This window comes from Rattus norvegicus, chromosome 20 (assembly GCF_036323735.1).
Source record: "Rattus norvegicus strain BN/NHsdMcwi chromosome 20, GRCr8, whole genome shotgun sequence".
NCBI classification, from domain to species: Eukaryota; Metazoa; Chordata; class Mammalia; order Rodentia; family Muridae; genus Rattus; species Rattus norvegicus.
The window spans coordinates 10,449,168-10,474,223 of NC_086038.1; the positions used below are offsets into that span (position 1 = coordinate 10,449,168).

The 25,056-nt window shown below is 48.7% G+C and overlaps 1 protein-coding gene across 1 annotated transcript in view; it reads left to right on the top strand.

Moving 5' to 3' along the window:
* Window positions 1-25,056, top strand: part of Trappc10 (trafficking protein particle complex subunit 10) — a 60,337-nt gene that overhangs the window by 10,764 nt on the left and 24,517 nt on the right. The window contains exons 2-7 of the mRNA NM_001173528.1: window positions 3,258-3,339; window positions 5,843-5,978; window positions 11,880-12,076; window positions 15,949-16,144; window positions 19,534-19,645; window positions 21,850-22,097. Coding sequence (NP_001166999.1) covers window positions 3,258-3,339; window positions 5,843-5,978; window positions 11,880-12,076; window positions 15,949-16,144; window positions 19,534-19,645; window positions 21,850-22,097 — 971 coding nt within the window. The remainder of the gene's footprint in view (window positions 1-3,257; window positions 3,340-5,842; window positions 5,979-11,879; window positions 12,077-15,948; window positions 16,145-19,533; window positions 19,646-21,849; window positions 22,098-25,056) is intronic.

Below are 25,056 nucleotides of genomic sequence, written 5' to 3' on the forward strand. Positions count from 1 at the left end.
TTGAGCATTGGAGGGGCTGGTGTCCACTGGGGTTCTGGAATAAGTCTCTCAGATGTAAGGGACAACTGAATTCTACCGTCTCCCCTGGCATCTCCTCTACCTAAGCATCCCATTGCAACTTTCAAAAAGCTTTATTCCTTTATTTAAAATGGCCTAAGTTTGACAGAATGGCTCAGTGGGTAAAGGTACCTGCTGGAGTTTGATCCCTTTGGCCCAGATAGCGGAAGGAGAGAAGCAACTCCTGCAAGCTGACCTCTGACCTCCACATGCACACTATGGATCGTGTGCAGTCATCATCCCCCCAATAAATTTTTAAAAATTAATTTAAATAATTTTAAAAAGAATGTGAACATTCTGTATTCCCCACTCTCAGGTGAGAGATTGCTAACTCTGGTGGTTTCTTCTATACCCTTTTTTTTTTTTTTTTAAAGATTTATTTATTTATTATATATAAGTACACTGTAGCTGTCTTCAGATACACCAGAAGAGGGCATCGGATCTCTTTACAGATGGTTGTGAGCCACCATGTGGTTGCTGGGAATTGAACTCATGACCTCTGAAAGAGCAGTTGGGTGCTCTTTTTTTTTTTTTCTTTTCTTTTTTTCGGAGCTGGGGATTAAACCCAAGGCCTTGCGCTTGCTAGGCAAGTGCTCTACCTCTGAGCTAAATCCCCAACCCAGTCGGGTGCTCTTAACCGCTGAGCCATCTCTCCAGCCCATCTTCTATACCTTTCTTTTCCCACATTGTGCCCTATGCTGTGCTGTGCTATGCTGTGCTGTGCTGTGCCCTGTGCTGCCCTGCCCTGCCCTGCCCTGCCCTGTGCTATGCTGTGCTGTGCTGTGCTGTGCCCTGTGCTGTGCTGTGCCCTGCGCTGTGCTGTGCCCTGCGGTATGCTGTCCTGTGCTGTGCTGTGCTGTGCTGTGCTGTGCTGTGCTGTGTGTGCTGTGCTGTGCTGTGCCCTGCGCTGTGCTGTGCTGTGCTGTGTGTGCTGTGCTGCGCTGTGCTGTGTTATACCTGGAATATGGTCCCAGTCTGAGGAAACCAATGTGCTCATGGTCCTGTTCCTTCTCGGGGTGGGATTTGTGACAAAGCCCACAAAGTGTGGAGCCATGCCAGGTGCTGGACTTGCCAGATTTTTCTCTTTCTTCTTTGTTCAGTTTTGAAACTGCAGTTAGACCCCATTGAAAAGGTTGTTTTTTTTTTTTTGGTTCTTTTTTTCAGAGCTGGGGACCGAACCCAGGGCCTTGCGCTTCCTAGGCAAGCGCTCTACCACTGAGCTAAATCCCCAACCCCGAAAAGGTTGTTTTTGAATAAAGACTTTAAGGTGAGGAGGGAACATGGGAAAGGAAGTTAGGAACCCTTGGCAGGGCTCTTTTTGACATACAAGATTCACTTAGGCAGTCACAATGCTGTCTGCTCTGACGGAAACCTACGAACTGGTGTAGACACTTACTGCGCAAGCCTGCTGACCTGAGTTCAAGTCCCAGGAGCCATGAGGGCACAGGGGGCTTTCTCCTAAGACAAATCCCTGCGGGTAGACAGCATGGGGGGCTTTCTCCTAAGACAAGTCCAGGTCCAGTGCTGCTTCTGAAGAGCGTAGGGCCAGGCCTCTTGATTCTTACCAGCTGCTTGTCCTCAGGCTGCTGGGAAGCACCCCCCACCTCCACTGTACTTGTCAGCCCTCCTTCATGGGCTGACATGAAGTGTCAGGAATGCTGGCCAGAACCCCTACTAAGGCTTATGAGTATTTTACCAAAGAGCCCAAGAACTCTTCACCCCTTCCACGATGACACAGAACAAAGAGGATTGGGAGCCCTCAGCAGGCAGCACCTCTGTTCTTGGGCTTTTGGCCTCAGAGCTGTGAGATGTGCTGTCTGCTGCCTGCGAACCCATCCAGAGTGTTCTGTCACCTGAGTGTGTCACCTCTGAGGTGACCCAGTGTGTCAGATGATAATTTTGCACATGGCAAGTGGATGGCCTGTACCACTAAATCAGGACACAGGTAAAGGCAGGTCCATTACAGAGTGAAGGATGGGTTGTTACTGTCTGAGCTGCACCCACAGGCCTCATTGTGCAGTGGTTCCTGGGGAGAACATCTTGGGGACCTCACTGATCTCCCAAATGACTAGCAAGTAAATGAGAGGAGGAAAAGTACAGCAGACTTGTGATGGCTTCTGCCAGGCTGCCCTTGGGGTGTGTGCGTGTGTGTGTGGGGGGGGTATGTGTGTGGTGTGTATGGTGTGTGCATGTGTTGACTTACCCTGCTGTCAACATGCCCTCTTGATGGGCCCTGCTGGGGACCTGTCCTTTCCCTTTCCTGTCTGGTGCACAAGGCACAGAAAGGACAAATGCAGGTGCATGCTGACTGACAGTCAGGACCAGGCAGTCAGCTTTCCGGCACCACACTAGCCACCATTTCCTGGTGCCCAGATAGACCATTCTCTCCCCGGAGATCTGATACTGCAGTGTAATCTTCATGATCGGTTTTCGGCTCATGCTGGCAAAACTGCTAATGGCTCACCTCCATTCCCAGTCTCCTCTTTACAGTCAATCACGGCAGGCAGGAGAGTGCATTCTCTTAAAGAGGACCCTGGGTCTAAACAGGTTAGCTGTCTGTAGGAAACATTCCCTTTTTACTTTATGGTATGGTCATGTTGTCATTTCGGGGGAGCCAAGTAGACTTTAGAGTTCTGTTAAAGTTAGGGTGCGAGCTGAATGACAAACTGGACAGCAGTCTGCAGTCAGACATAAGTGTCTTCCCAGGCCAGCTGTGCTCCCTCCCACCTATTACCTTAACTTCACCAGAGCCGGGCTCACAGGTTAAATAAGCACCCAGTCTGAGTTGGGCTGGTGTGCATTTCCTTCTCTCTTTTGGGGACGCTCTCCGTGCATTTCAGTGCTGTTCTGAGTAACTGTGTGGGGGCAGAACTTCTCATGTTTCCTCTGCTTGTGTGGAGCTGTGGACTCCTTTGTGGTATTAGAAAGTAGAAGGCTGGGCTGAGCTGCACCCAAGGCAGACCTCGTTCTCTGTGAGAGTCACAGACCTTTGTGGAGGCTCCGTAACCCCAGTTCAACCATGCAGGCTATTGGGTTCCTGAAACTAGGCACTTATTTTAGGTGGGAAATAGCCTTGCTTTTCTGTCTACTCCACTGAGCATAATATTGCCTAAGAACATCAACATCTTAAACTGTAAAGTATATTTTGCCTTTGTTTATCTTAAAATCACGTAACTGGTTTTTCTTTGTTCCTGTTGTAGGTGCTGGAGACCAGAATTTATTTACCTCCATCTATCCGACACTTTCCCAGCAGCTTCCAAGAGAACCAATGGAGTGGAGAAGGTACAGGCTCTGTGTGTGGCCGGACTCTCCTTGTAACTCAGGTGCTCGAGTGATGAGTGGGTGCTCAGACAGCAGTGCCTCTGTTCTGGCTGATGAACAGCGGCCTTCAGAGCCTATGGGGCTTTCTCTTTAAGGCTGTTTCAGTTTTGTGTTTGTGGTGCTGGTGATTGAATCCAGGGCCTCACTTTCCTTACCTCATCATGATTTTTTTCTTTTGAGATAGAATCCTGTTATATAGTTCATGCTGGACTTGAATTAGCTATGTAGCCCAGGCTGGCCTCAAACTTGCATTGCCCCTGCCTCCACCACTTGAGTAGTATACTAGGGTTGCAGGCCAGACCATCACTCCTGACTCTTGAACTCTTGATTTTGTGTGTGTGTGTATGTGTGTGTGTGTGTGTGTGTGTGTACGTGTGTGTACGTGTGTGTACTGCCCCTTGACCTAGAGACTTGCATACAGTGGGCAAGCATTCCTCTACCGAGCCGTATTCCCAGCTCTCTTTTTACCTCATATTCTTAAGCAACATCTCACTGAGTTTCTCGGGATAACCTTGAACTTGCATTGCAGCCTAGGCAGAACTCGTGGTCCTCCCATCTTAGACACTTGAGTACCGAGATCCCTGGTCTATCTACCCCGCTTCTCCTGGATGGAATTTGTTGCTGTTGTTTTAGACATTAGATGACAGGTTTTTGAGTTAGATTGTCAACATATTTGTGCCTGAGAGTGATGTCTCATTTAGCCATCAATAATATAACAAATATTCAGTGCTGGAGAGTGCTCTTTGAGAAAAATTATTCAACATTGGAAACGGCCCGATGCTGTTCAAGAAAGCAGTTAAGTAGATTGATGTTGGGAAGGGGGTGGCTAATCTCTGAAGAAATGATCGGTAAAGGATGCCAGCTAAGTGCGTTACTAAATGTCTCTGAAGACACTAGAAATGTGTTCATGAAGCAAAGGAAAAGATGGTGGGAAAAAACAAATAGTGAAACAACGTGGATTTATTTCCTCCCGTTCCTGAGCCCCAGTCAGTGAGGGTAAAGGACTCACTAGCAAATTCACAGGGACAGAGCTTTTAAAGAGCACTGCGGGCTGAGGTATTTACATGAGCAGAAATGTATTTGACATGTGGTTCTGAAGGCCATGGTGGCTGCTGAGGGCCCTGGCTGCATGAGCAGGAACCGGTTCCCAGTGGCAGCCTAAGCGAGCTCTTTTGAAATGGGCTGCCCCATAGAGGGCTGTCTCCGCACCGTGAAGTACGGACCAGGTCTCCACCCAGGAACTTTGGAGGGCTCCTAAGAGCAGCAGCAGAGAGAGGGAGGCAGCCATGGCAGCTACAGAGTGTGGACAGAGTCTGGGGAGAAGAAAGACAGGTGGGAGAGTTTCAGAAACTCCCAGCATAGACAAGTCTATAACCGTGACAACACGTGGAACTTGAAATACAGAGCGCAGGGCTGGGGTGGAGTCTGGGGGCAGCTTGACAAGGAAAGATCATGCCTGGAAGTCCCATCTCCTCTGCACAGTGATGAATGTTCCTGACCACCTCTGTGGAAGCCTGGAGGTCCCGTCTGTGCAGAGGTCTAGGCACGTGAGCAAGAGCCACCAAGTCAGGGTTCTGTGCCCCTGGGCCTTGGGGCAGCTGTGTGGTGCCTGTTGGATTTGGTCAGAAGCCCTGCAGGAAGCAGAAATGTCTCTAGGCTGTTAGAAGACCAGAAGCAGTAACAACCTCTCTGGGGTAACTGAAGGAGTCCCAGCAAAGCGTCAGTCTGAATGAAAGGTTTGCTTTTAACGTAGGTATAGCTCGGAGGACTTCAAGATAAGATGAAATCAATAGCAGAGTGGAAATAGATCGTAAGCTTTGAAGCCAGCAGAACAAAACAACGCAACAGGAAATGTGATCAATCTCACAGGCACTAGAGAATGCAGATAGGAAGCCCACCCTGTGAGTGTAAGCACCGTCTGTTAGTGTAGACGTTCGTTTGCTGAACCCAGAGTTATAGGAAAGACCTTACAGAGAGCAGCAGGGGCTCCTTATGCGCAGGAGCCGCAGGCGGCCTGCAGTGTCTGTGGCTGCTTTCTCAGGTTGAAAGGGGCTTGTGCCACTCCTCCGTTTGAGCTCTGCAAGCAAACTGTTCTTTTCCCCCAAGTTTTCAGTAGGTCACAAAAGCATTGGGGCTCTTGAGAGTGTGAAGAGTTTTCTGTATTTTGACACTTGGCCTTCCCTTCTAGAGTGAGCCCGGGGTAGGGTTCCTGCAAGGGTACTGTTCTCACAAGTCATGGCAGCCTTGAGCTGCTGTACCTGTGTTCTTGAACAGTGAAAGACTCTTTAGAGAGGGGTCTTGATGTGAGAGCTGTTGTAGTAATCCATGCAGGGTTTCTGGCCAGTTTTGACTCATAGTTAGCATGGTTTTGAAGCCCTAGATGTGAATGGATGCTATGTTGTCACAGCCCTAATTCTGCTCTGTGGTTCAGTTGTTTTCTTGCTGACTTTAAAACCTGTTCTAGGTCCTATGGCCGGGCTCCGAAAATGATTCACCTGGAATCCAACTTTGTTCAGTTCAAGGAGGAGCTGCTGCCTAAGGAAGGGAACAAAGCCCTGCTCACCTTCCCCTTCCTCCACATCTACTGGACGGAGTGCTGTGTAAGTACTGGCTGGGCCGGGAGCCTGCCTGTCGCAGAGGAGTGCGAACTCGTGAGCTAGGACATGGCCTGTGCTCTCTGTTGGTGTCATATTGCCTTGGTGCCTCTGCCAGACCCGTGGCAGTGTCTCTGTCTCTGCTTCACCTAACTGAGCCCAGGTAGCCATAGGGTTAATCAGCCAGAGTTGTTCACCTTGTGTTGTCATGACCCTTCTTCCCTCTCCAGAACATCCTCTGCGCTGTAGGCCGCATTCTTCACTCTGCTTGGCATTGTAGCTCTCACTTGTGCTTTCTAATTGTGTATTCATGAACCCACATAGGACTCTCCTGCCCATGAGATTCCCTTTCCTGAGGGGAAGTTCCGAGGGTTATTTCTTCCGCTTGAAGTAATAAAATAAGCACTTGGCAGGGTGTGAAGTACAGAAGTCATTTCCTCTGGGATTTCAGCTTTTGAGGCTACAGCAAGTTTTATAACTGGGACAAGGCAGGACTCTGGAGGCCTGTGCCTGGTCACACTTGTACTTGCTCCATGAATTGTTCCTCAGGAAGTCACAGGCTATGGGGGATGAGTGCAAGGTGTTGTCTACCAGACAAACTCGCTAGAGACCGGGCATTTATGGGTCTCAGTGAGGATGGGCACACAGGGCCTCTACCTGGCATGGCTTGTCTCAGAGCCAAAAAGGAAAGCAGATATATTATTAGCCACATACACATACAGTCTAGACCTGAGAGAACCCTGGGGATCCTCCCCAAGTTCAAACCCCAGGTAGAGTAGGAAGCCGCCTCACAGGTAGGATGACCATGCCAGACTTATCCTGTGAACTTTTCTCTCCATAACCCTCCATCCACAATGTCAGATTTATTTTTATTTTATTTAATGTATATGCATATTATATGTATATGTATATAGTAGTCCTAGAGCTCAGATCCAGGTCTTTCCATGTGCTAGGCAGGTATATACTTGCATGTGCATACTGAGATACTCAGATGTATTTCAGCCCCAGTACATTCCTTTTCTTCTTTGGTTGTGCGTGGGCTTTCATTCCTTGTGTCTCGTATTGCTTTTTCCTGTGTAGGAAGCCTGCTGATCTACACTCAGATTAGCCTTGCTGAACTCTTTGATTTTGTGTATCAGTGAGAAGGACCCTTCTTCTTGTCAGTTCTTAACCGAAAGAGTTGTTTTCTCTGATGTTAAGAGGTCAAGGGCTAGAGAGATGGCTCAGTGGTTAAGAGCACTGACTGCTCTTGCAGAGGTCCTGAGTTCAATTCCCAGCAGCTACAAATGGTGGCTCACAACCATCTGTAATGGATCTTATATGTCTAAGACAGCTATAGTGTACTCATACACATTAAATAAACAAATAACATCTTTAAAAAAAAAAGATGTCATGGCTACCTCTGCCCTCACCCTGACCTTCTTCGTGGGCTGTTGCTAGCTTTTCTTCAGTAGTAGGGCAGGAGCACGTGCTCACATGGAGCCGACAGCATCCACTCCCGTTTTGCTCACGAAAACCTAGCAATGAATGCCCTTTGATAGACATGGTGGCAGTAACCCTACAGTGTCCTCCACGCGTCTGGGTCAGGCTGGCCTGTGGTCCTAGCGCAGGTCCCTCTTGGCCAGCCTTGCTTTCTCAGCGTGACACTGGAGAAACGCACTGCAGCCCTTGGAGTTTTCTGCTGCGTTCACACAAGGCTACTCTTAGTTTCCTTTTGTACTGTCTTCATGAGGGTTAAGTATTGATACCGTCTATTTTTATTTATCTTCTGTGTGTGAGTGTTTGCCTGCACGTACGTATGGATGCGTACCACATGCATGCTTGGCGCCCACCAAGGACAGAGGAGTGGGCACTGGGGACCTTGGAACTTGAATTTAGGATGGCTATGAGTTGCCATGTGGGTACTGGGAAACCAACCCAGATCATCTAGAACACCTTAACCTCTAAGCCATCTTTCTAGTCCCTCTTTGAGTCACAAAAGGAATTTGGAAGTTTCTGTTTATTTCTCTTCCTGAAACTGTTTGGTTTGCATTGGAGCTGCTGGCTCTAAGGTTTGGAATATTCTCTGAGAGTGTGGGGTGGCTGTCTTCCTGTGAGTGCTTCCTTGGAAACTTCCTAGATCCCTTTCAGGAAATTGGCCTGCTTTATGTTAATTTCCATAGACCATGCTGATAAATTGCTCATTTTAGTTAAGTTTTAACATTGTTTCCATTGAACTACACGGTATGCATTCTGACCAGGTCTTCTGCCACTCAGCTCTTACTTTGTGTGTCTGCTTTCTTTCCTTGATTAGATTAGTTGTCAGAAACCTACCATTTTAATTTTAATTAATTTTTTTTACAGTCCAGTAGTTACCCTTCTCCTGGTCCGCCCTCCCACAGTTCCTTATCCCATTCTTCCCCCTGTCTCCAACCCCGCCACCCCCCCCCCAGACATCCCCACTCCCTGTGGCCTCAAGTCTTCTCTCACTGAGGCCAGACATATACAGTCCTCTGCTGTATATGTGTTGGGGCCTCAGACCAGCTAGTGTATGCTGCCTGGTTGGTGGCTCAGTGTCTGAGAGATCTGCTCCAGGTTAGTTAAGACTGATACTCTTCCTGTGGGGTCACCTTCCGCCCCAGCTTCTTCTAGCCTTTCCCTAATTCAGCCACAAGGGTCCCAGACGTCTGCTCATTGGTTGGACTGTATCTGTGTCTGTCTCAGTCAGCTGCTGGTTGGGCCCCTCGGAGGGCAACCATGTCAGGTTCCCATCTGTAAGCGCACCATAGCAGGCCTCAGAGTCTCCCCTTGAGCTGGATCCCACTTTGGGCCTGTCACTGGACCAAGTCTCTTCTCCATTTGTGTCCCTGCGGTTCTTTAGACAGGGACAATTCTGGACCAGAGTGTTTGACTGTGGGATGGCAACTTCGTTTTCTCCCATATCCAGGACTTTCCTTTCATATAGTTTGTTCTTCTGTTTATTTTTTCACATTTCTGAAATGTATATATTTTTATTCTTAAATTTTAATTGATAACAAATCATTAAAGTTATTAATTTTCCTTGGTTACTACTTGAAGTACATCTTGTTTTCGGAAGTCGTTATAGTTGCGTTACTGTTTTGTATGTATGGTGGGGGAAACTGGGCCTCACACAGTATAGGCAAGTGCTGTACCACTGAGCTCTCTCCCCAGCCCAATAAATCCTTTATTTTCTGTTTGTATGTATTTTAAGACAGTGTCTCTAAAGAACTGTGCGGAAGCTGGCCTGAAAGTTGCTACATAGACCAAGCTCTGAACTCACAGAGATGCTGCTGTCTCCTGAGCGGAGGGTTAAAGATGTGGGCTAGCACATGTAGCCTTTCCTAGGAGAGTAACTTCCCTAGTTTGGTGGCGTTGTGTTCACAAAGGGTTGTTTGTACTCTTTCTTGTTTTGTGTCACTTGGCTTTTCTCTGTGATTCCATTTTTCAGATTGTGATAATAAAATGTGGGTCCATAAGAGTTGTCTTCCATGTGCCGCAGTTTCTTGTGCTGTGGCCTGGGCCCTGTTTTCCATGGTCTGGTGGTGGAGTAGCTTGTCTCTGGTCCTCTGTCATCCTCCTCGAGATGGGTGTGTTGTCAGTGTCAGGCATGTATGTGCTCCATAGCTAGCTTTTTTTTTTTTTTTTAAAGATTAAGCCCACTAATTTAATTTTTATGGAATGAAGCATGTGGTTGCCGAAGATGGTTTCTAAATAGTGTGTCCTACTCAGGAAGGCCTCGTGTCTGAAATGAGAGCTCATCTTGGGGCTGGAGAGATGACTCAGTGGTTAAGAGCACTGACTGCTCTTCCAGAGGTCCTGAGTTCAATTCCCAGCAACCACATGGTGGCTCACAACCATCTGTAATGGGATCCGATGCCCTCTTCTGGTGCATCTGAAGACAGCCACGGTGTACACAGATACATAAAATTTAAAAAAAAAAAAATCTTTAAAAAAAAAAAGAGGGGTTTGGGGATTTAGCTCAGTGGTAGAGCGCTTGCCTAGCAAGTGCAAGGCTCTGGGTTCGGTCCCCAGCTCCGAAAAAAAAAAAGAAAAGAAAAAAAGAAAAAGAAACTTCAGGGGTTGGGGATTTAGCTCAGCGGTAGAGCGCTTGCCTAACAAGCACAAGGCCCTGGGTTCGGTCCCCAGCTCCGAAAAAAAGAAAAAGAAAAAAAAAAAAAAAAGAAACTTCAACTCTATTCAAACCATGTTCTGTGTGTACACCAGTGTGGATACTTCAGCTCTGTTGACTGTTGTGGGTCAGACTCAGTTTTTCGTTACATAGTATATAGTGTTAAGGTTGGATGAAAGCACAGTGGTGAGCCTCTAAATATTTAAAATGAACTTCTGCTGACACATGTTCTCTTCTGGATGTCACGAGTGTGAGTTGTGTTTTCCAGGATGCCCTGCCCCAAATGCACTTTTCTGTATGCCAGGGACTTTCCTCTGTCGAGAGGCTGGGTCTTTATATCTTCTGGTTCAGCTTGCGTGGCTATAATTTTTAAAGCAGTCCATATCTTCTGCTGGTGTCAGAAAGCCATGAAGAGGCCCACGCCATTAGAGAGTCACCCGCTGTGTCCCGGCTCCCAGCCTTAGAACATACAGCTCTGCCCTCACTTTCTGCCTGCAGCTCTATGAGCACAGTAGAACTAAGTCATTACACAGTGGTGGTTGGAACTACAGTTGGAGACACGGGAAGAAGGAGGAGAGAAGGGTGGGATGGGGGGGCATGGGAGTTTTTATTGAAATTGCCTTGTTAATTCATTATTGATTCAAGAAGAATTTAATAGTGGTAAGTTTTCTTGAATCTAGGAACATGATGCGAGTTTGTATTCCTTTGTACCTTGTTGTGGCCTTAGTCGTAACTTCAGAGAGGCTTTGCATCGTCCAGCTCCCCCATGCCTGCTTAGTTTAGTTCTTGGGCTCATTGTAAATGGTCCTGCTTTGCATTGAAATTGTCCTAATAAGGACCATCCTTTCTGATTATTAGTGGTTTGTTTGGTTTTTGGTTTGTTTGTTTCAAGACAGGGTTTCTCTGTGTATCTCTGGCTGCCCTGGAACTTGCTCTGTAGACCAGGCCTGCTTTGAGCTCTTAAGATCTGCCTGCCTCTGCCTCCTGAGTTCTGAGATTAAAGGCGTGCACCACCACTACCTGGCTTTGCTTTGTGTTCTGAGAGGCTTTCCCCGTGCGGTTGGTGCTGTGTTAACTTCAGTCTTGAGTTCTGCTGTGGCGTCTATAGTATCAGGGTCACAGCGTGTGCTGTGTTAGGGAGTGCTGTTTTCTCTGACCACTTGGGCTAGTCCCAGGAGAGAGAGGTTGAGCTGAGTCTGAGTTGAGCAGCTTCCTGTCAGCTCCTGAGAGCTGGGGCAGCTTGAGGGAGCTGGGGCGATCTTCTCTCTGGCTCTTATGTGGGGAATTCAAGGGGCATTGAGGTTGGATCGGGATTCTAGGGCTTTCTGAGAACTGAGGGTCACAGAATAGCTGGCGAGAAGCTAGGGTCCTGGCTGACTAATGGTGATGTCGGGCTTATGGGGCTTGGGCACAGAACCCTGACTAAAGCTCCTGCTTGGCTTGTGGACAGGAGCACTCTGGTGGCCTCCTCAGCTCTTGGTGCTGTATCTTATGCCTTTGGGTGCTGAGACATCTACTCCTGTTCTCCTCTGGCTGCCACAGTGTGTTAAAATGCGGTGGCTAGGGGTTGGGGATTTAGCTCAGTGGTAGAGCGCTTGCCTAGGAAGCGCAAAGCCCTGGGTTCAGTCCCCAGCTCCGAAAAAAAGAACCAAAAAAAAAAATAAAAAATAAAAAAAAATAAAATGCCGTGGCTAGTGGCTCTTTGTTCCTGACCCCCTGATCCTAGAGGTGAAAGGGCACTGGGGAGCTCACCTTCACAGTGACTTATTCGTTTTTAGGACACTGAAGTATACAAAGCTACGGTAAAAGACGACCTCACCAAGTGGCAGAATGTTCTCAAAGCTCACAGCTCTGTGGATTGGCTGATAGTGGTAGTAGAAAATGATGCCAAGAAAAAAAACAAAACCAACATCCTTCCCAGAACTTCTATTGTGGACAAAATAAGAAATGACTTTTGTAATAAACAGAGTGACAGGTAAGTGTGTCTTGTGTTTTATCCACTTTGATGTCAGTGATAACCGTTGACTTAGCCAGTCTAGAAAGCTACAGAGGGGTGCTAGACCCCCTTCCCCCAACCCTCTGCAATTTCTGGTCTAGCAGGTCATCTCCAGGTATGCAGCCTAGGGAGAGAGGCTTCTGGGCCAAGTGGCCCTGCGGAAGATCAGTCCTTGAATAGGGTAAGGTTCCCTAAACAGTTTTAAACCGTGGGACACACATTTCTGTTTATAATTCACTTTCTAAAAGTTCCTGGAAGGAAGTTGCAAAGCAGCGGCTTTTTCCCTTCTTTGCAGTGTCTTACTGCTCATCTGCGCCTGCTTCAACTTCCTCTCCTTAGCACTGCTGGACACTTGGCCAGATGGCTGTGTGCTGACTCGTACACTGATGGCTGGGTCTCACAGATGCCCTGATGTGGTGATACATTCTCATTCCCATGGTTGTTATCACCAGTGGAGGGTTCCCATGCTGCAAGAGCCCAGAAGAGTGCCACCAGCCTGCCTTTGGGGCCTGAGGGAGGTGCTCAGGGGCCAGGGATGGGCTAGGAAGTCCAGGATGTATGAAGTAAGTGGGAAAGCAGCCAAGAGCAGAGCTGTTTTCTCCACATCTCTTTAGAACACTGTCATTTTCTGTGTAATATCGATAGCTGCTGTTGTCACTTAGTACATAGTGAATGTCCCATGTGTGTCCCTGTCCTGTTATTGCTAGTGAGCACATAATAGGACATCACATCAGTGTACATTATTTACACAGCCTGTACATTGTTTATAGAAACCTCAAGGACTGTTGGGCTCTTGTACATGTTTCCTAGCCCAGATACCGTGAATGTCCTTAGCTCCTTAAAGGGAAAGTGCTTGGTTACAGGTTCTTCATTCTTCACACCTTCACACTGTGGAGTCAGATGCTAACTCAGGGGCTGTCTGAGATGGTTGTAGCTTCGGGGTCCCTCCTTCCATGTCCCCTGTTAGCAGCTTCTGTGCGCTGGGAGATGCTGCAGTGCTGCTGATCGCTGTCCATTCCTTACATCAGTAGCTGCACTGGGCTCTGTCTTTTTAACTATGCAAACAGATGATGACCTAGAGAGCATGGGAGTTGGAAGGCCTAAGGAGGGACCAGGGAGTGTGGTGCAGCATGACTGATGCAGGCGGCGGCCCTGCCTCATGAGTGCTGTCTGTTGTGGGTTTCCTCCATAGTGTGGAGACTACGGGAGACTGTGCTGCTCCCAGCAAGAGTGTTGACAGCTGCAGCTCCTGAGAGTGCCATAGGGTAGGCGCTGAACTGGCAGAATGCAGCTCCCGTGGTGGTGACCTTGGGGTGGCTGGCCTGGCCTCTGCCCTTCTGAGAGGGATCAGTGCCTACTGGGTTGGTGATGGGAGGACTGGCTTTTCTGCGCTACCTCACCTTTTAGTGGTTGGGTAGCGGCTGCTGTCTCCTGAGGGGATGTTAGAGCAGAGTTGCTTCCTCTTGCTGGTCGCTAGCTGGTTAGCAAGATGTTTATTAAGGAGAACTGTTGATGCCCGTTGCATCCAGATTTTAAATCATTTCTGAGTTTAGGTTTATTTACATCATGGACACAGTCTCTTTGCAGTTGAATTGTATCACACATGTCTTTGAGTCAACTGTATCTGTCTTGCTTCTTAATGTTGTCCTGACAGTTGAGGTGTGGTGGCAGAGGCCTATCTATGGGGACAGACAGGGCTCAGCACAGGGGCCTTCCATGATGTACTGCAGTGGTCAGTGGAGTGTGAGTGTGAGTGGAGTGTGAGTGTGAGTGGAGTGTGAGTGGAGTGGAGTGTGAGTGGAGTGTGAGTGGAGTGGAGTGTGAGTGGAGTGTGAGTGGAGTGGAGTGTGAGTGGAGTGTGAGTGTGAGTGGAGTGTGAGTGAAGTGTGAGTGAAGTGTGAGTGTGAGTGGAGTGTGAGTGTGAGTGGAGTGTGAGTGGAGTGTGAGTGTGAGTGGAGTGTGAGTGGAGTGTGAGTGTGAGTGGAGTGCTGTGAGGGAGTGGAGTGTGAGTGTGAGTGGAGTGTGAGTGGAGTGTGAGTGTGAGTGGAGTGTGAGTGTGAGTGGAGTGTGAGTGAGTGGAGTGTGAGTGGAGTGTGAGTGGAGTGTGAGTGTGAGTGAAGTGTGAGTGTGAGTGGAGTGTGAGTGGAGTGCTGTGAGTGAGTGGAGTGTGAGTGGAGTGTGAGTGTGAGTGGAGTGTGAGTGGAGTGTGAGTGTGAGTGGAGTGTGAGTGGAGTGTGAGTGTGAGTGTGAGTGGAGTGTGAGTGGAGTGTGAGTGTGAGTGGAGTGTGAGTGGAGTGTGAGTGGAGTGTGAGTGTGAGTGGAGTGTGAGTGGAGTGTGAGTGGAGTGTGAGTGGAGTGCTGTGTGAGTGGAGTGTGTGAGTGCTGTGTGAGTGGAGTGTGTGAGTGGAGTGTGAGTGTGAGTGTGAGTGGAGTGTGAGTGGAGTGTGAGTGGAGTGTGAGTGGAGTGCTGTGTGAGTGGAGTGTGAGTGTGAGTGGAGTGTGAGTGGAGTGCTGTGTGAGTGGAGTGTGAGTGGAGTGGAGTGTGAGTGGAGTGTGAGTGGAGTGGAGTGTGAGTGGAGTGTGAGTGTGAGTGGAGTGTGAGTGGAGTGTGAGTGGAGTGTGAGTGTGAGTGGAGTGTGAGTGGAGTGTGAGTGTGAGTGGAGTGTGAGTGGAGTGTGAGTGGAGTGTGAGTGTGAGTGGAGTGCTGTGAGGGAGTGGAGTGTGAGTGGAGTGTGAGTGTGAGTGGAGTGTGAGTGGAGTGTGAGTGGAGTGTGAGTGAGTGGAGTGTGAGTGTGAGTGGAGTGTGAGTGTGAGTGGAGTGTGAGTGTAGTGTGAGTGTGAGTGAAGTGTGAGTGTGAGTGGAGTGTGAGTGGAGTGCTGTGAGTGAGTGGAGTGTGAGTGGAGTGTGAGTGTGAGTGGAGTGTGAGTGGAGTGTGAGTGGAGTGCTGTGTGAGTGGAGTGTGAGTGTGAGTGGAGTGTGAGTGTGAGTGGAGTGTGAGTGGAGTGTGAGTGTGAGTGGAGTGTGAGTGTGAGTGGAGTGTGAGTGGAGTGTGAGTGGAGTGCTGTGTGAGTGGAGTGTGAGTGTGAGTGGAGTGTGAGTGTGAGTGTGAGTGGAGTGTGAGTGGAGTGTGAGTGGAGTGCTGTGTGAGTGGAGTGGGAGTGTGAGTGGAGTATGAGTGGAGTGTGAGTGGAGTGCTGTGAGTGTGAGTGGAGTGTGAGTGTGAGTGGAGTGTGAGTGGAGTGCTGTGAGTGTGAGTGGAGTGTGAGTGGAGTGTGAGTGGAGTGCTGTGAGTGTGAGTGGAGTGTGAGTGGAGTGTGAGTGTGAGTGGAGTGTGAGTGTGAGTGGAGTGTGAGTGGAGTGTGAGTGGAGTGTGAGTGGAGTGTGAGTGTGGGGGATGTCAGCTGAGCTAGCAAGTGCTGGAGGAAAGAGCAAGTGTGCTTGCTCAGGGACCCAGATTGCAGTGAGAGGGGTTGAAGCTGGTGCTGCGGTTGGGCCTGGGCCTCCCAGGTCAAGGTGAGATAGCTTGGTTTCATCCTGTCAGCATAAGGAGCCTGTGAGGATGCGGTTTTGGAGCCGAGGGTGGTGTGGCTCCTGAATTACAACCAGCCCTGCAGGTCACCCCTTCTCAGTCCCACTCTGACTCCTGTCCATTCTGCAGCAGACTTTCCTTGAAACCTTTGCAGTGCTTCCTGCCTAAGTAGCCGCGAACTGCTTGGGCGCATTCCTGACGATTTTCACTGATTGAAGGCAGAAAGCAGGAGAGGCAGTGGGAGGTTTGGGAAGGAGGCTCAAGCAGGTGTTTTGTGCCCCAAGGTTTTCCCAGGCATGACTGCCTTTCATGTCTTTGCAGGTGTGTTGTGCTCTCTGACCCCTTGAAGGACTCTTCTCGAACTCAGGAATCCTGGAATGCCTTCCTGACCAAACTCAGGACTCTGCTGCTCATGTCTTTTACCAAAAACCTTGGCAAGTTTGAGGATGACATGCGGACTTTGAGGGAAAAGAGGACAGAGCCAGGCTGGAGCTTCTGTGAATACTTCATGGTCCAGGTACTGGCCTCCTGACCAGATGAGGCGGCTCTCAGGCTAGGTCCTTAGCTTTTGGAGCCAACCATGTAGCTGCCAGGGCTACAAGCAGAAGATGGCCATGATTTCCATAGCTCCCCTGCGGCCTCGGAGCCCAGCACTGCCCCACCTAGTTCTGATCATCGGGCTCATCATGGTTTTATTTGGACGGTGACTTGTAAAGTCTGCTGTGAGTTAGGTAGAGGTGGCCAGGACTGAGGAATCCTGAGATGGGTGTGCTGCTTCACCATTGTCCAGACACTGGGGTTGAGGGATGGGTTTCTGAGAACATCCCATGGCTCTCAGGAAAGGATTGTGTTAAGCTGTTTCTTTACTGGAATTTGACACATTACTTAGGCTTTTGAAATTGTTATTTACAATCAGCTTTTGAGTTTTGAAAGGAAAATTTTTGGGTGCACATAGGCGTGTGGGTTGGGGGTCCATGCGCTGTGGGCTGTAGGGGTGCAGGGTCAGGAGCTTTTAGGGTTTTCACTCTGAGAAAGCATACACTTCCTGTGTAGACATCAACCATGTGGCCATGACTGAAGAAGTAGCATGTTTGGAATAAAAGGAAGACACATTCAAATTAGAAATTTGATTTTTATCTCTCATTCTGAAGCATCTGTCTAAGAGATCTGCCTAAGGATCTGTCTTAGGAAACTTGGTGCAGAGGAGGGATCTGAGTGTGTTAACCATTCTCTGTGGGACTGTGGGCACCTTTCTGATGGCCCTGTGTCCTCATTTTTGAAGCTTAGTAAGCTTAGTCTGGGAATTATAGACAAGGTAGGGGAATGGCTGGATGAAGGCTACTGGATTAGGGCACAGGTCATTTTGAGCCTCTATGTGATGGATGGGTGGATGGATGGATGGATGGATGGATGGGTGGATGGGCAGACGGATGGACGGACGGACGGATGGATGGATGGATGGATGGATGGTAGAGGCCAGATGAGCTGCATGGGAAGGCAGGTGGGTGGGTGGAAGGATCCATGATGCATAGGTACAGATAGATGAGCAGACGAGTAGAAGAGAAGAAGATGGGTTGATGGATGAATGAAGACAGATAGATGGCGGAGTGGTGGCTGAATACTTAAGAGCACTGGCTGCTCTTGCAAAGGACCGTGGCTTTCACCATGCTATGGTAGCTCATCTCTGTCTGTAACTCCACCTCCCTCCAAGGGGGGTCTGACACCTTTTTCTTTGGACTTCTCTAGAGAAACACATATACATATAAATAAGGGTTAGGTGCGTGTAAGGGCTGCCTAGTTTATAGTACTGTACAAACAGTGACTTCAGAATGCGAGAATGGTACTACAGCTACAGGAGGTGTTAGTGTGGCAGGAAGCTGACTCAGAGTTCCGTACAAATCACTGTTTTCTCGGCAATATTTCTGTAAGTCTAAAAGTAATTCAGATTAAAAGTAAGAAAGCAACGTGGAGTGAATGAGGAATGAGCCCAACAACTGCCGTGACAAGCTGTGACATGGCTGAGGGTGTTATGCTCATTACAGAAGCCTGCAGAAGACACTGCTGCCTGGGCAAGTCTCCTGGCAGCTCAGCTGTCAGACCCTGAGAGGCTCCCAACGCTGTGGAGGGGTGGCCAAGTTGTGTAGTATGGACAGATCTGTAGCTTCAGGGATAGAAGGGTTGTGGGTGTTGCTTATACAAACGTGAGGGTGTAGTTCACACTGCTGTATGCTTACACTGATGCAGACCAGCCAGGCGTGTAATCCAAGTGTTAGAGACTGGTGCTGGGAACATTGTATATTTGAAGCTAGCCTGGGCTGTGCAAAATGAGAGCCTGTCTTGAAAGGAAAAACAAATCCCACAGTTGAGAAATTAATTTATCATAGTGTTCAGCATGCAACACACTTGATTTAAAGGGGGTAGGGAGAAGCTAGGAGACTCCATCGGTGTCTGTGAGACACTGTCCAAAGTGTTTGCAGAAGCAGCAGACACAAACGAGAGGCCCTGGGCTTGTAGGTTAAGCCAGCTGCTTCCTGCAGCCTCTGTCTGGGTTATGGGTAACAGCTGGGCTCACTGCCTAGTCACTGTGCCAGGAGCATGCTGCATATGCAGGCAGGAGTATGAGTATGTCCTCATGCAGAAACCCTGCCCAGGGAATTTATTATCCACATAAAGAGCCAGGTGAGGAACCCAGACTTCTGCTAGCCTAGCTACAGTGGGAGAGCTGATGAGGCTGAAGGCCGGCTCTGAGGTGGGTTGTGGGTTCCGGCTGTGTTCCTGAATCCTCTCCAATGAGTGCTGTCTGGTGCTCCAGCCTGCAGGAGCACTGACTGCAGCTACAGGGAGTGAATCTGAGTGCGTCTGTGTGGATTTACACATGTGTGTGTCTGCATCAGTGTGGATTTACACATGTGTGTGTCTGCGTCAGTGGGGATTTACACCCATGTGTGTGTCTGTGTCAATGTGGATCTACACATGTGTGTGTCTGTGTCAGTGTGGATTTACACCATGTGTGTGTCTTTGTCAGTGGGGATTTACACCATGTGTGTGTCTGTGTCAGTGTGGATTTACACGTGTGTGTGCCTGTGTCAGTGTGGATTTACACATGTGTGTGTCTGCGTCAGTGGGGATTTACACCCATGTGTGTGTCTGCATCGGTGTGGATTTACACATGTGTGTGTCTGCATCGGTGTGGATTTACACCCATGTGTGTGTCGGTGTCAGTGTGGATTTAACATGTGTGTGTCTGCGTCCGTGTGGATTTACACCCATGTGTGTGTCTGCGTCAGTGGGAACTTAACATTGTTTGTCTGCGTCAGTGTGGATTTACACATGTGTTTGTCCTCCTGACTTTTGCTTTCATGTACAATGATAGAAGTCAGAAGAGAATTTCCACAGCCATCTCTGTTCATTATTTCACTCAGCAGATACTAAGCAGCCATTTGCGCTGCACACAGGTGACTCATGAGCTTCCTGTGCACTGGTTAGAGTGGAGAAGGAAGGAAGCTATCAGCAGCCAGGGCAGGAGCACTAGGGCCTCCAGCAGAAGGCTCACTGAACAGGGGACACAGACAGCCTGGAAGAGGCCAGAGAGTAGGCTGTGTGGAGATTAGGAGGAAGAGTGACCATTCTAACTCCAGAGAAGAGGCAGCTGTGTGCCTGGGAAAACAAGAGGCTGGCTCTGAGGTAACACTGGACAGGGACCACTGGGACCAGCTCTGCCCAGTGTGCCGGAAGGCTAGGCCTGGTCTTGTTCTCCTCCTGTCTGTTCTCTGTCCGCCTGCGTGAGTGAGTCCTGATGTGGTGTTGTGGAGGCTAGCTGATCACTGACTGAGCCTGTCCCACAGAACTGTCTGCCCTCCATGGCTGATATGGCTTCAGGAGCTGACTGGTGTCTTTTGGTGACAGGAGGAGCTTGCCTTTGTGTTTGAGATGCTGCAGCAGTTTGAAGACGCCCTGGTGCAGTACGACGAGCTGGACGCCCTGTTCTCACAGTATGTGGTCAACTTCGGAGCTGGGGGTGAGTCGGTTTCAGTCACCACTGGTGCTCAGCGGTTCCCACTCCTCATTTCAGCTGGTCTGTCTGTCCTATAATTTGTCATTTGTTGTCGTTTTATTCAGGTCATAAGGGCTATTCTGTTCCTATTGGAATAGGAATAAAACGAGGGATAATTAAGAACTAGTCACTGTTACTTTAGAAGAATTCTCCGGTAGTGAAAGCGTTTGCAAAGCTGCTTTGGGGCTCTGTAGTTCCCTACCTGGACAGTAGACGCCCTTCCCCCCTTTCTGCAGTCCTCAGGATTCCTTCTGTGAGTTTACTGTGCCCTCAATCTTTCAAGTGCTTTAATGGTGTATTAAAATTCTTCTGTTAAAATTGTAAAATGAGCACAGTGAAAACACATACAAAGAAAGCAGTTGAAAGCTGGAGAGCGTGTCAGTGGGCAAAGCATCGGCACTCGTCCAGTGTGCTCAGTAAACACAGGACCAAACTCTGATCCCCAGAACTCGCCCACGGCAGGGTGTGGGAGCTTCCTTATCACCCTTTGGCAGGGGCCCACTGGTCAGCCATCTTACCTAGTCCAAAAGCCCTTTGTTCAGTAGAGACCCCACTCTACTAAAATAAGAGAGCAATTAAAGATGATACCCAGTGTTGATCTCTGGCCTCCACATGTACATACACATATTTGTGCACACACAAACAGGTACACATAGACATAACAAAGAATTGCTAGTCATCCTGTTTCCATTGTTTATTTAGATAGAAACACTAGCATATTGTTGAGATTCTTAGAAAAAGTTTTAAGTTATGAGTATGTATCTGTGTCTCTGTGTGTGCACTATACAAACATGTACCTAGGGAAGGCAGGAAGAAGGCACTGGGGCCCCTGGAGCTGGAGTTACAGGTAGTTGTGAGCAAACCTGATGTGGGTTCTGTGAACTGAAGTCAGGTCTTCTGCAAAAGCAGCAAGAACTCTTAACTGCTAAACTGTCTCTCCAGCCCCTGACTGAGACATGTTTCTCTTCCTTTCTTGTTGGCTGTCATGGACCCTCTCCAGGCTGCCTCTGGAGAGCCTTGCAGATAGATGTCCCTGGTGCTAGACTGTGGGTTGTTTTCGCCTTGCCCACCCAGTCCCTGGGCTAAGCTGGACATGCTTTAAAGAGCCTGTCACTGTGCCTGAAGGAAGCAGAGATACCCATGGAACTGTAGCACCCACTGAGAACCTGGAGGACAATAAGTTACCGGGACAGTTGACACCCTGGGCTGCCCTAGTTCTGACATGGGTCTCACTCACCTGCCTCTACTTCAGGGCAATCCTTATGTAATAGTTCCGATGTCCTACTGTATGTGAGGGTGTTGGATCCCCTGAGGAGTTACAGACAGGCATGAGCGTCCATGTGGGTGCTGGGAATTGAACCTGGGTTAAATTGGGTTAAGAACAGTCAGGCTTTTGGCTGGGGATTTAGCTCAGTGGTAGAGCGCTTACCTAGGAAGCGCAAGGCCCTGGGTTCGGTCCCCAGCTCCAAAAAAAAAAAAAAAAAAAAAAAGAACCAAAGAACAGTCAGGCTTTTAACTGTGAGCCATCTTCCCAGCCCCTCTCACACTTAGTTCTATGCTACCTATCCATATAAGCCATAAAATAGACACATCTTTCTTGAATATAAAAATCTTATATTTCACACAATTTGTTTTTTTTCTCAGTTTAAAAATAAATATGGGTCAGTTTAAAAATCTAAAACTAAGCTCAGGCCAAGCTTTGGAGTTAATGAAAGGGTTGCTTCAGCGTGGGCTTCTGGAGGGCTCTAACTCTACAGTTAGAGTTCCTTCATCCTGTCCTCTAGCTCCTCCACTCAGGGCTGATAGGGAGCTCTGAGTGAGGAAAGGCATCTCCCAGGATGCTCAGGCAGTCACTGGGCTCACTGACATGGGGCTGCGGTGCCCACAGCGCTACAGCCTGTGAGCATCAAGGTGCTGTCTTACTCATTGTAAACCTGCCCTGGACCTCCTGGGCATGGTACAGTGCCGTGTACTGTGCCAGCCACCAGCATGATCTAAATGAGTGCTGTGGAAGCCGCGCCATCTCTAAGCGGCAGACTGCCCAGGCAGTGAACTTTGGTAGCTGGTGGAGGGCTGCTTGCTCCTGCATGAGACCTTGACATCCTGGGCAGGAGCTTTAGTTAGGTGAGGCCTGCAGTCAGCATCTTTCATGGTGTGTGTTTGTTTAGATGGTGCCAACTGGCTGACTTTTTTCTGCCAGCCGGTGAAGAGCTGGAATGGACTGGTACTCCGCAAGCCCATAGACATGGAGAAGCGCGAGTTGATTCAGAAGCAAGAGGCCACTCTGCTGGACCTGCGAAGCTACCTGTTCTCCCGCCAGTGCACCTTGCTTCTCTTCCTGCAGCGGCCATGGGAGGTGGCTCAGCGCGCCCTGGAGCTGCTGCACAGCTGTGTGCAGGAGCTGAAGCTCTTAGAAGTGAGTCGGCTCCCTTCCCACTCACCCTCTTCTGGGAAGTGTGGGACCTTATGGGTGAAGTCAGTGAGTGATGGGTTGAATTGTTATCTGTAGTGATAGAAAAACCTTAATCCTTTAGAAAATAATTCTTCTAGGGCATGCTGATCTCTTCACTGCCTGGCTTCATGCCCACCTGAGTCACATGTGATCCAGTGACTTCTTCACCCAGGAAATTCACATGTTCATACATAGGATGTCAGGCCTACAGCATCATTTCTCATTGGAGACCTCCAAAGTGCTTTATCCAGAGCCATAGGTATAGTTATATAACCGTCATCATCCACACCTGGGCGTCCCATGCCCTGCTGCAGGCTTCCCAAGGCAGAGTTGTGGTGAGGCCCTGTGCAGAGTCACAGAAGTCACATTAGCCTTGCTGTGACCACAGCAGACTGAGCAGCTTACAGGAAACACTCTTGGCTCACAGCGTTAGAGATTTTCAGTCCATCCTGACAGTGAGAGTGAACGGTGGAGGCTTCTCACATCTCAGAGGGTCGGGAAGCGAGAACAAGCCAGTACTGAGGCCAGTCTGTAACCTTCAAGACTTTGTCCCTGTTGACCTACTCCAGCGGCAAGACGCCATCTCCTAAAGGTAACAGTCTGCCCTGGAGGCAAGCTCAGAGCGTGGGCCACAGCTCAGCTCCAGGACACACGGGTAATTTGCTCCATTAGCTAAAGCGTTGGTTTGACAGTATCTCATGACACAGAACATTTTTGTATACCTAAATGACAGGCCCAACATGTTTTTGAAGTAATCTTAAGAGATTTTGCAGTTTGTGTGAAGAGAGTGCGTGTGTGTGGTTGTGGACTACTGCTGTCCACCGTACTCCTCTAAGACAGCTCCTGGGGCTGGAGAGGGAAGGCTCAGCAGTTAGAAACACTGGCTGCTCTTCCGGAAGACGCAAGTCTGACTCTCAGCACTCACATAGTAACTCTTAACCATCTTTAACTCTGCTCCCCAGAGATCCGATGCCCTCTTCTGGCCTCATGGAGGACCAGCACACACATGTAGTTTGTAGACATATATACAGACAAAACAAAACACTCACTCACATACTAAAGAATTTAAAAGAAGTTAAAAAAAAAAAATGAACAAATAAGGCAGGATCTCTCACTGAACTGGAAACTCACCATTTTGGTTAGGGTGGCTGGTTGGTAGCTTCCAGGATCTACCTGTCTCCATCCCACCCCCTCCCGTTGCCGAGGTGGCATCATGTGAAGGCTGCCTGGCTCTGTATGTGGGGTCTGGACCCAGGGCCTCACCCTTGCCCTGGAGGTTGCCGTTGAGCCACCTCCATGGCATCCTGTTTTTTTTTTGTTTTTTGTTTTCCTTTCAGAGCTGGGGACTGAACCCAGGGCCTTTCGCTTGCTAGGCAAGCGCTCTACCACTGAGCTAAATCCCCAACCCCCTCTTTTTTTTTAAACCTAGTTATTTTTACCAAATTATTTTTCTTATCTTAAATCTGTTATCAAGTAAGTAAGTAGAAATAATTCTCCATGATTCTCCTGGACAGTTGTGGTGACATTGGTTGAGAGACCCTGCTTTAGTGGCTCTGTACTGTCCTGCTCCAGATGAATTGCCTGTTCCCCCAGGAGGTCTTTCTTTCCTCCGTGTGTACCAGGGGAGATGGCACGTTAACCTAGGTTCACAGACTCGCAGCCTGTAGTGACGATGCCTCCCAGTTAGGTGAGAGTGTTACGGTCTGCAGAGGACATGCTCTTTTGGGGTCTTAGACTGACCCTGCTTCTGAAGAAAGCTGTGAGACTGTGAAGGGAGCTGGTTCTGTCCTCAATGCAAGTGAGTGACCTGACCCTTCAGAGACTGGCCATGCTGTCATCCAAAGCAACCCCAAGGCACTCCTGGTTTTCCCCGCCGATCCAGATTCTTCACTGTCTGGGGGGTCTGTCTCATGAGCACAAGGTGCCCTGCACACAGTGCAGAACTCACTTCTGCTTCACTTTATATAACCACGTAACTTGTTTCACCAAGACTAAGATACCAGCTGTAGAATAGATAACCCGCCAGTCATCAATGTCAACATACTCTGTTTCACAGAGGGCGAGGTGCGCTTAAAGTTGACTGTAACAGGATGTGCTTTCTTAGGGCTTTCTTAGTAACTGCCTTTTCCCTGCTTGCTTTTCTGGGTGATGTTCCAACATCTCAGGATGTTGTGTGGAGTCTATTATGCATGTTCTAGTGTGCATCTGCCTAAGCTACAGGAATTCTTCAATTCTAATACCACTTTGATCTGCTGTAAAGCATTCAGTTGTCATTGTTGAATGTCATTGATGTTCTTTTTGTGACCATAGACTCACCTGAGGTCCTGGTACTCCCCTCTAGATAAATATAGTTAGGCCTCATGCCAAGCCAGGTGATAGTTAGCGTTTCATAGGAAGAGAGGTGTGTGTGTGTGTGTGTGTGTGTGTGTGTGTGTGATATTTATGTATACATATATGTATGTATATTTTTTGGTATGAGTGTTTGCCTGCATGTATGTCTGTGTACCACATGTATGCTTGGTGCCCTAGGAGGACAGAAAAAGATGTTAGATACTGGGGTCAGGGTATAGGTGGTCATGAGCCACTACATGGGTTCTGGGAGTAGAACCTGGATTCTCTAGAAGAGTGGCAAGTGCTTTTTTTTTTTTTAAAGATTTATTTATTTATTTTATGTATATGAACACTATCGCTGACACACCAGAAGAGGGCATCTGATCTCATTACAGATGGTTGTGAGCCACCATGTGGTTGCTGGGATTTGAACTCAGGACCTCTAGAAGAGCAGTCAGTGCTCTTAACCTCTGAGCCATCTCTCCAGCCCCGTGGCAAGTGCTCTTGACCTCAGAGCCAACTCTCAAGTTCTCAGAGGCTTTTCCTAATAAGATATTAAAATTAGGTAACTGAAAATTGTGTACCAGATAGG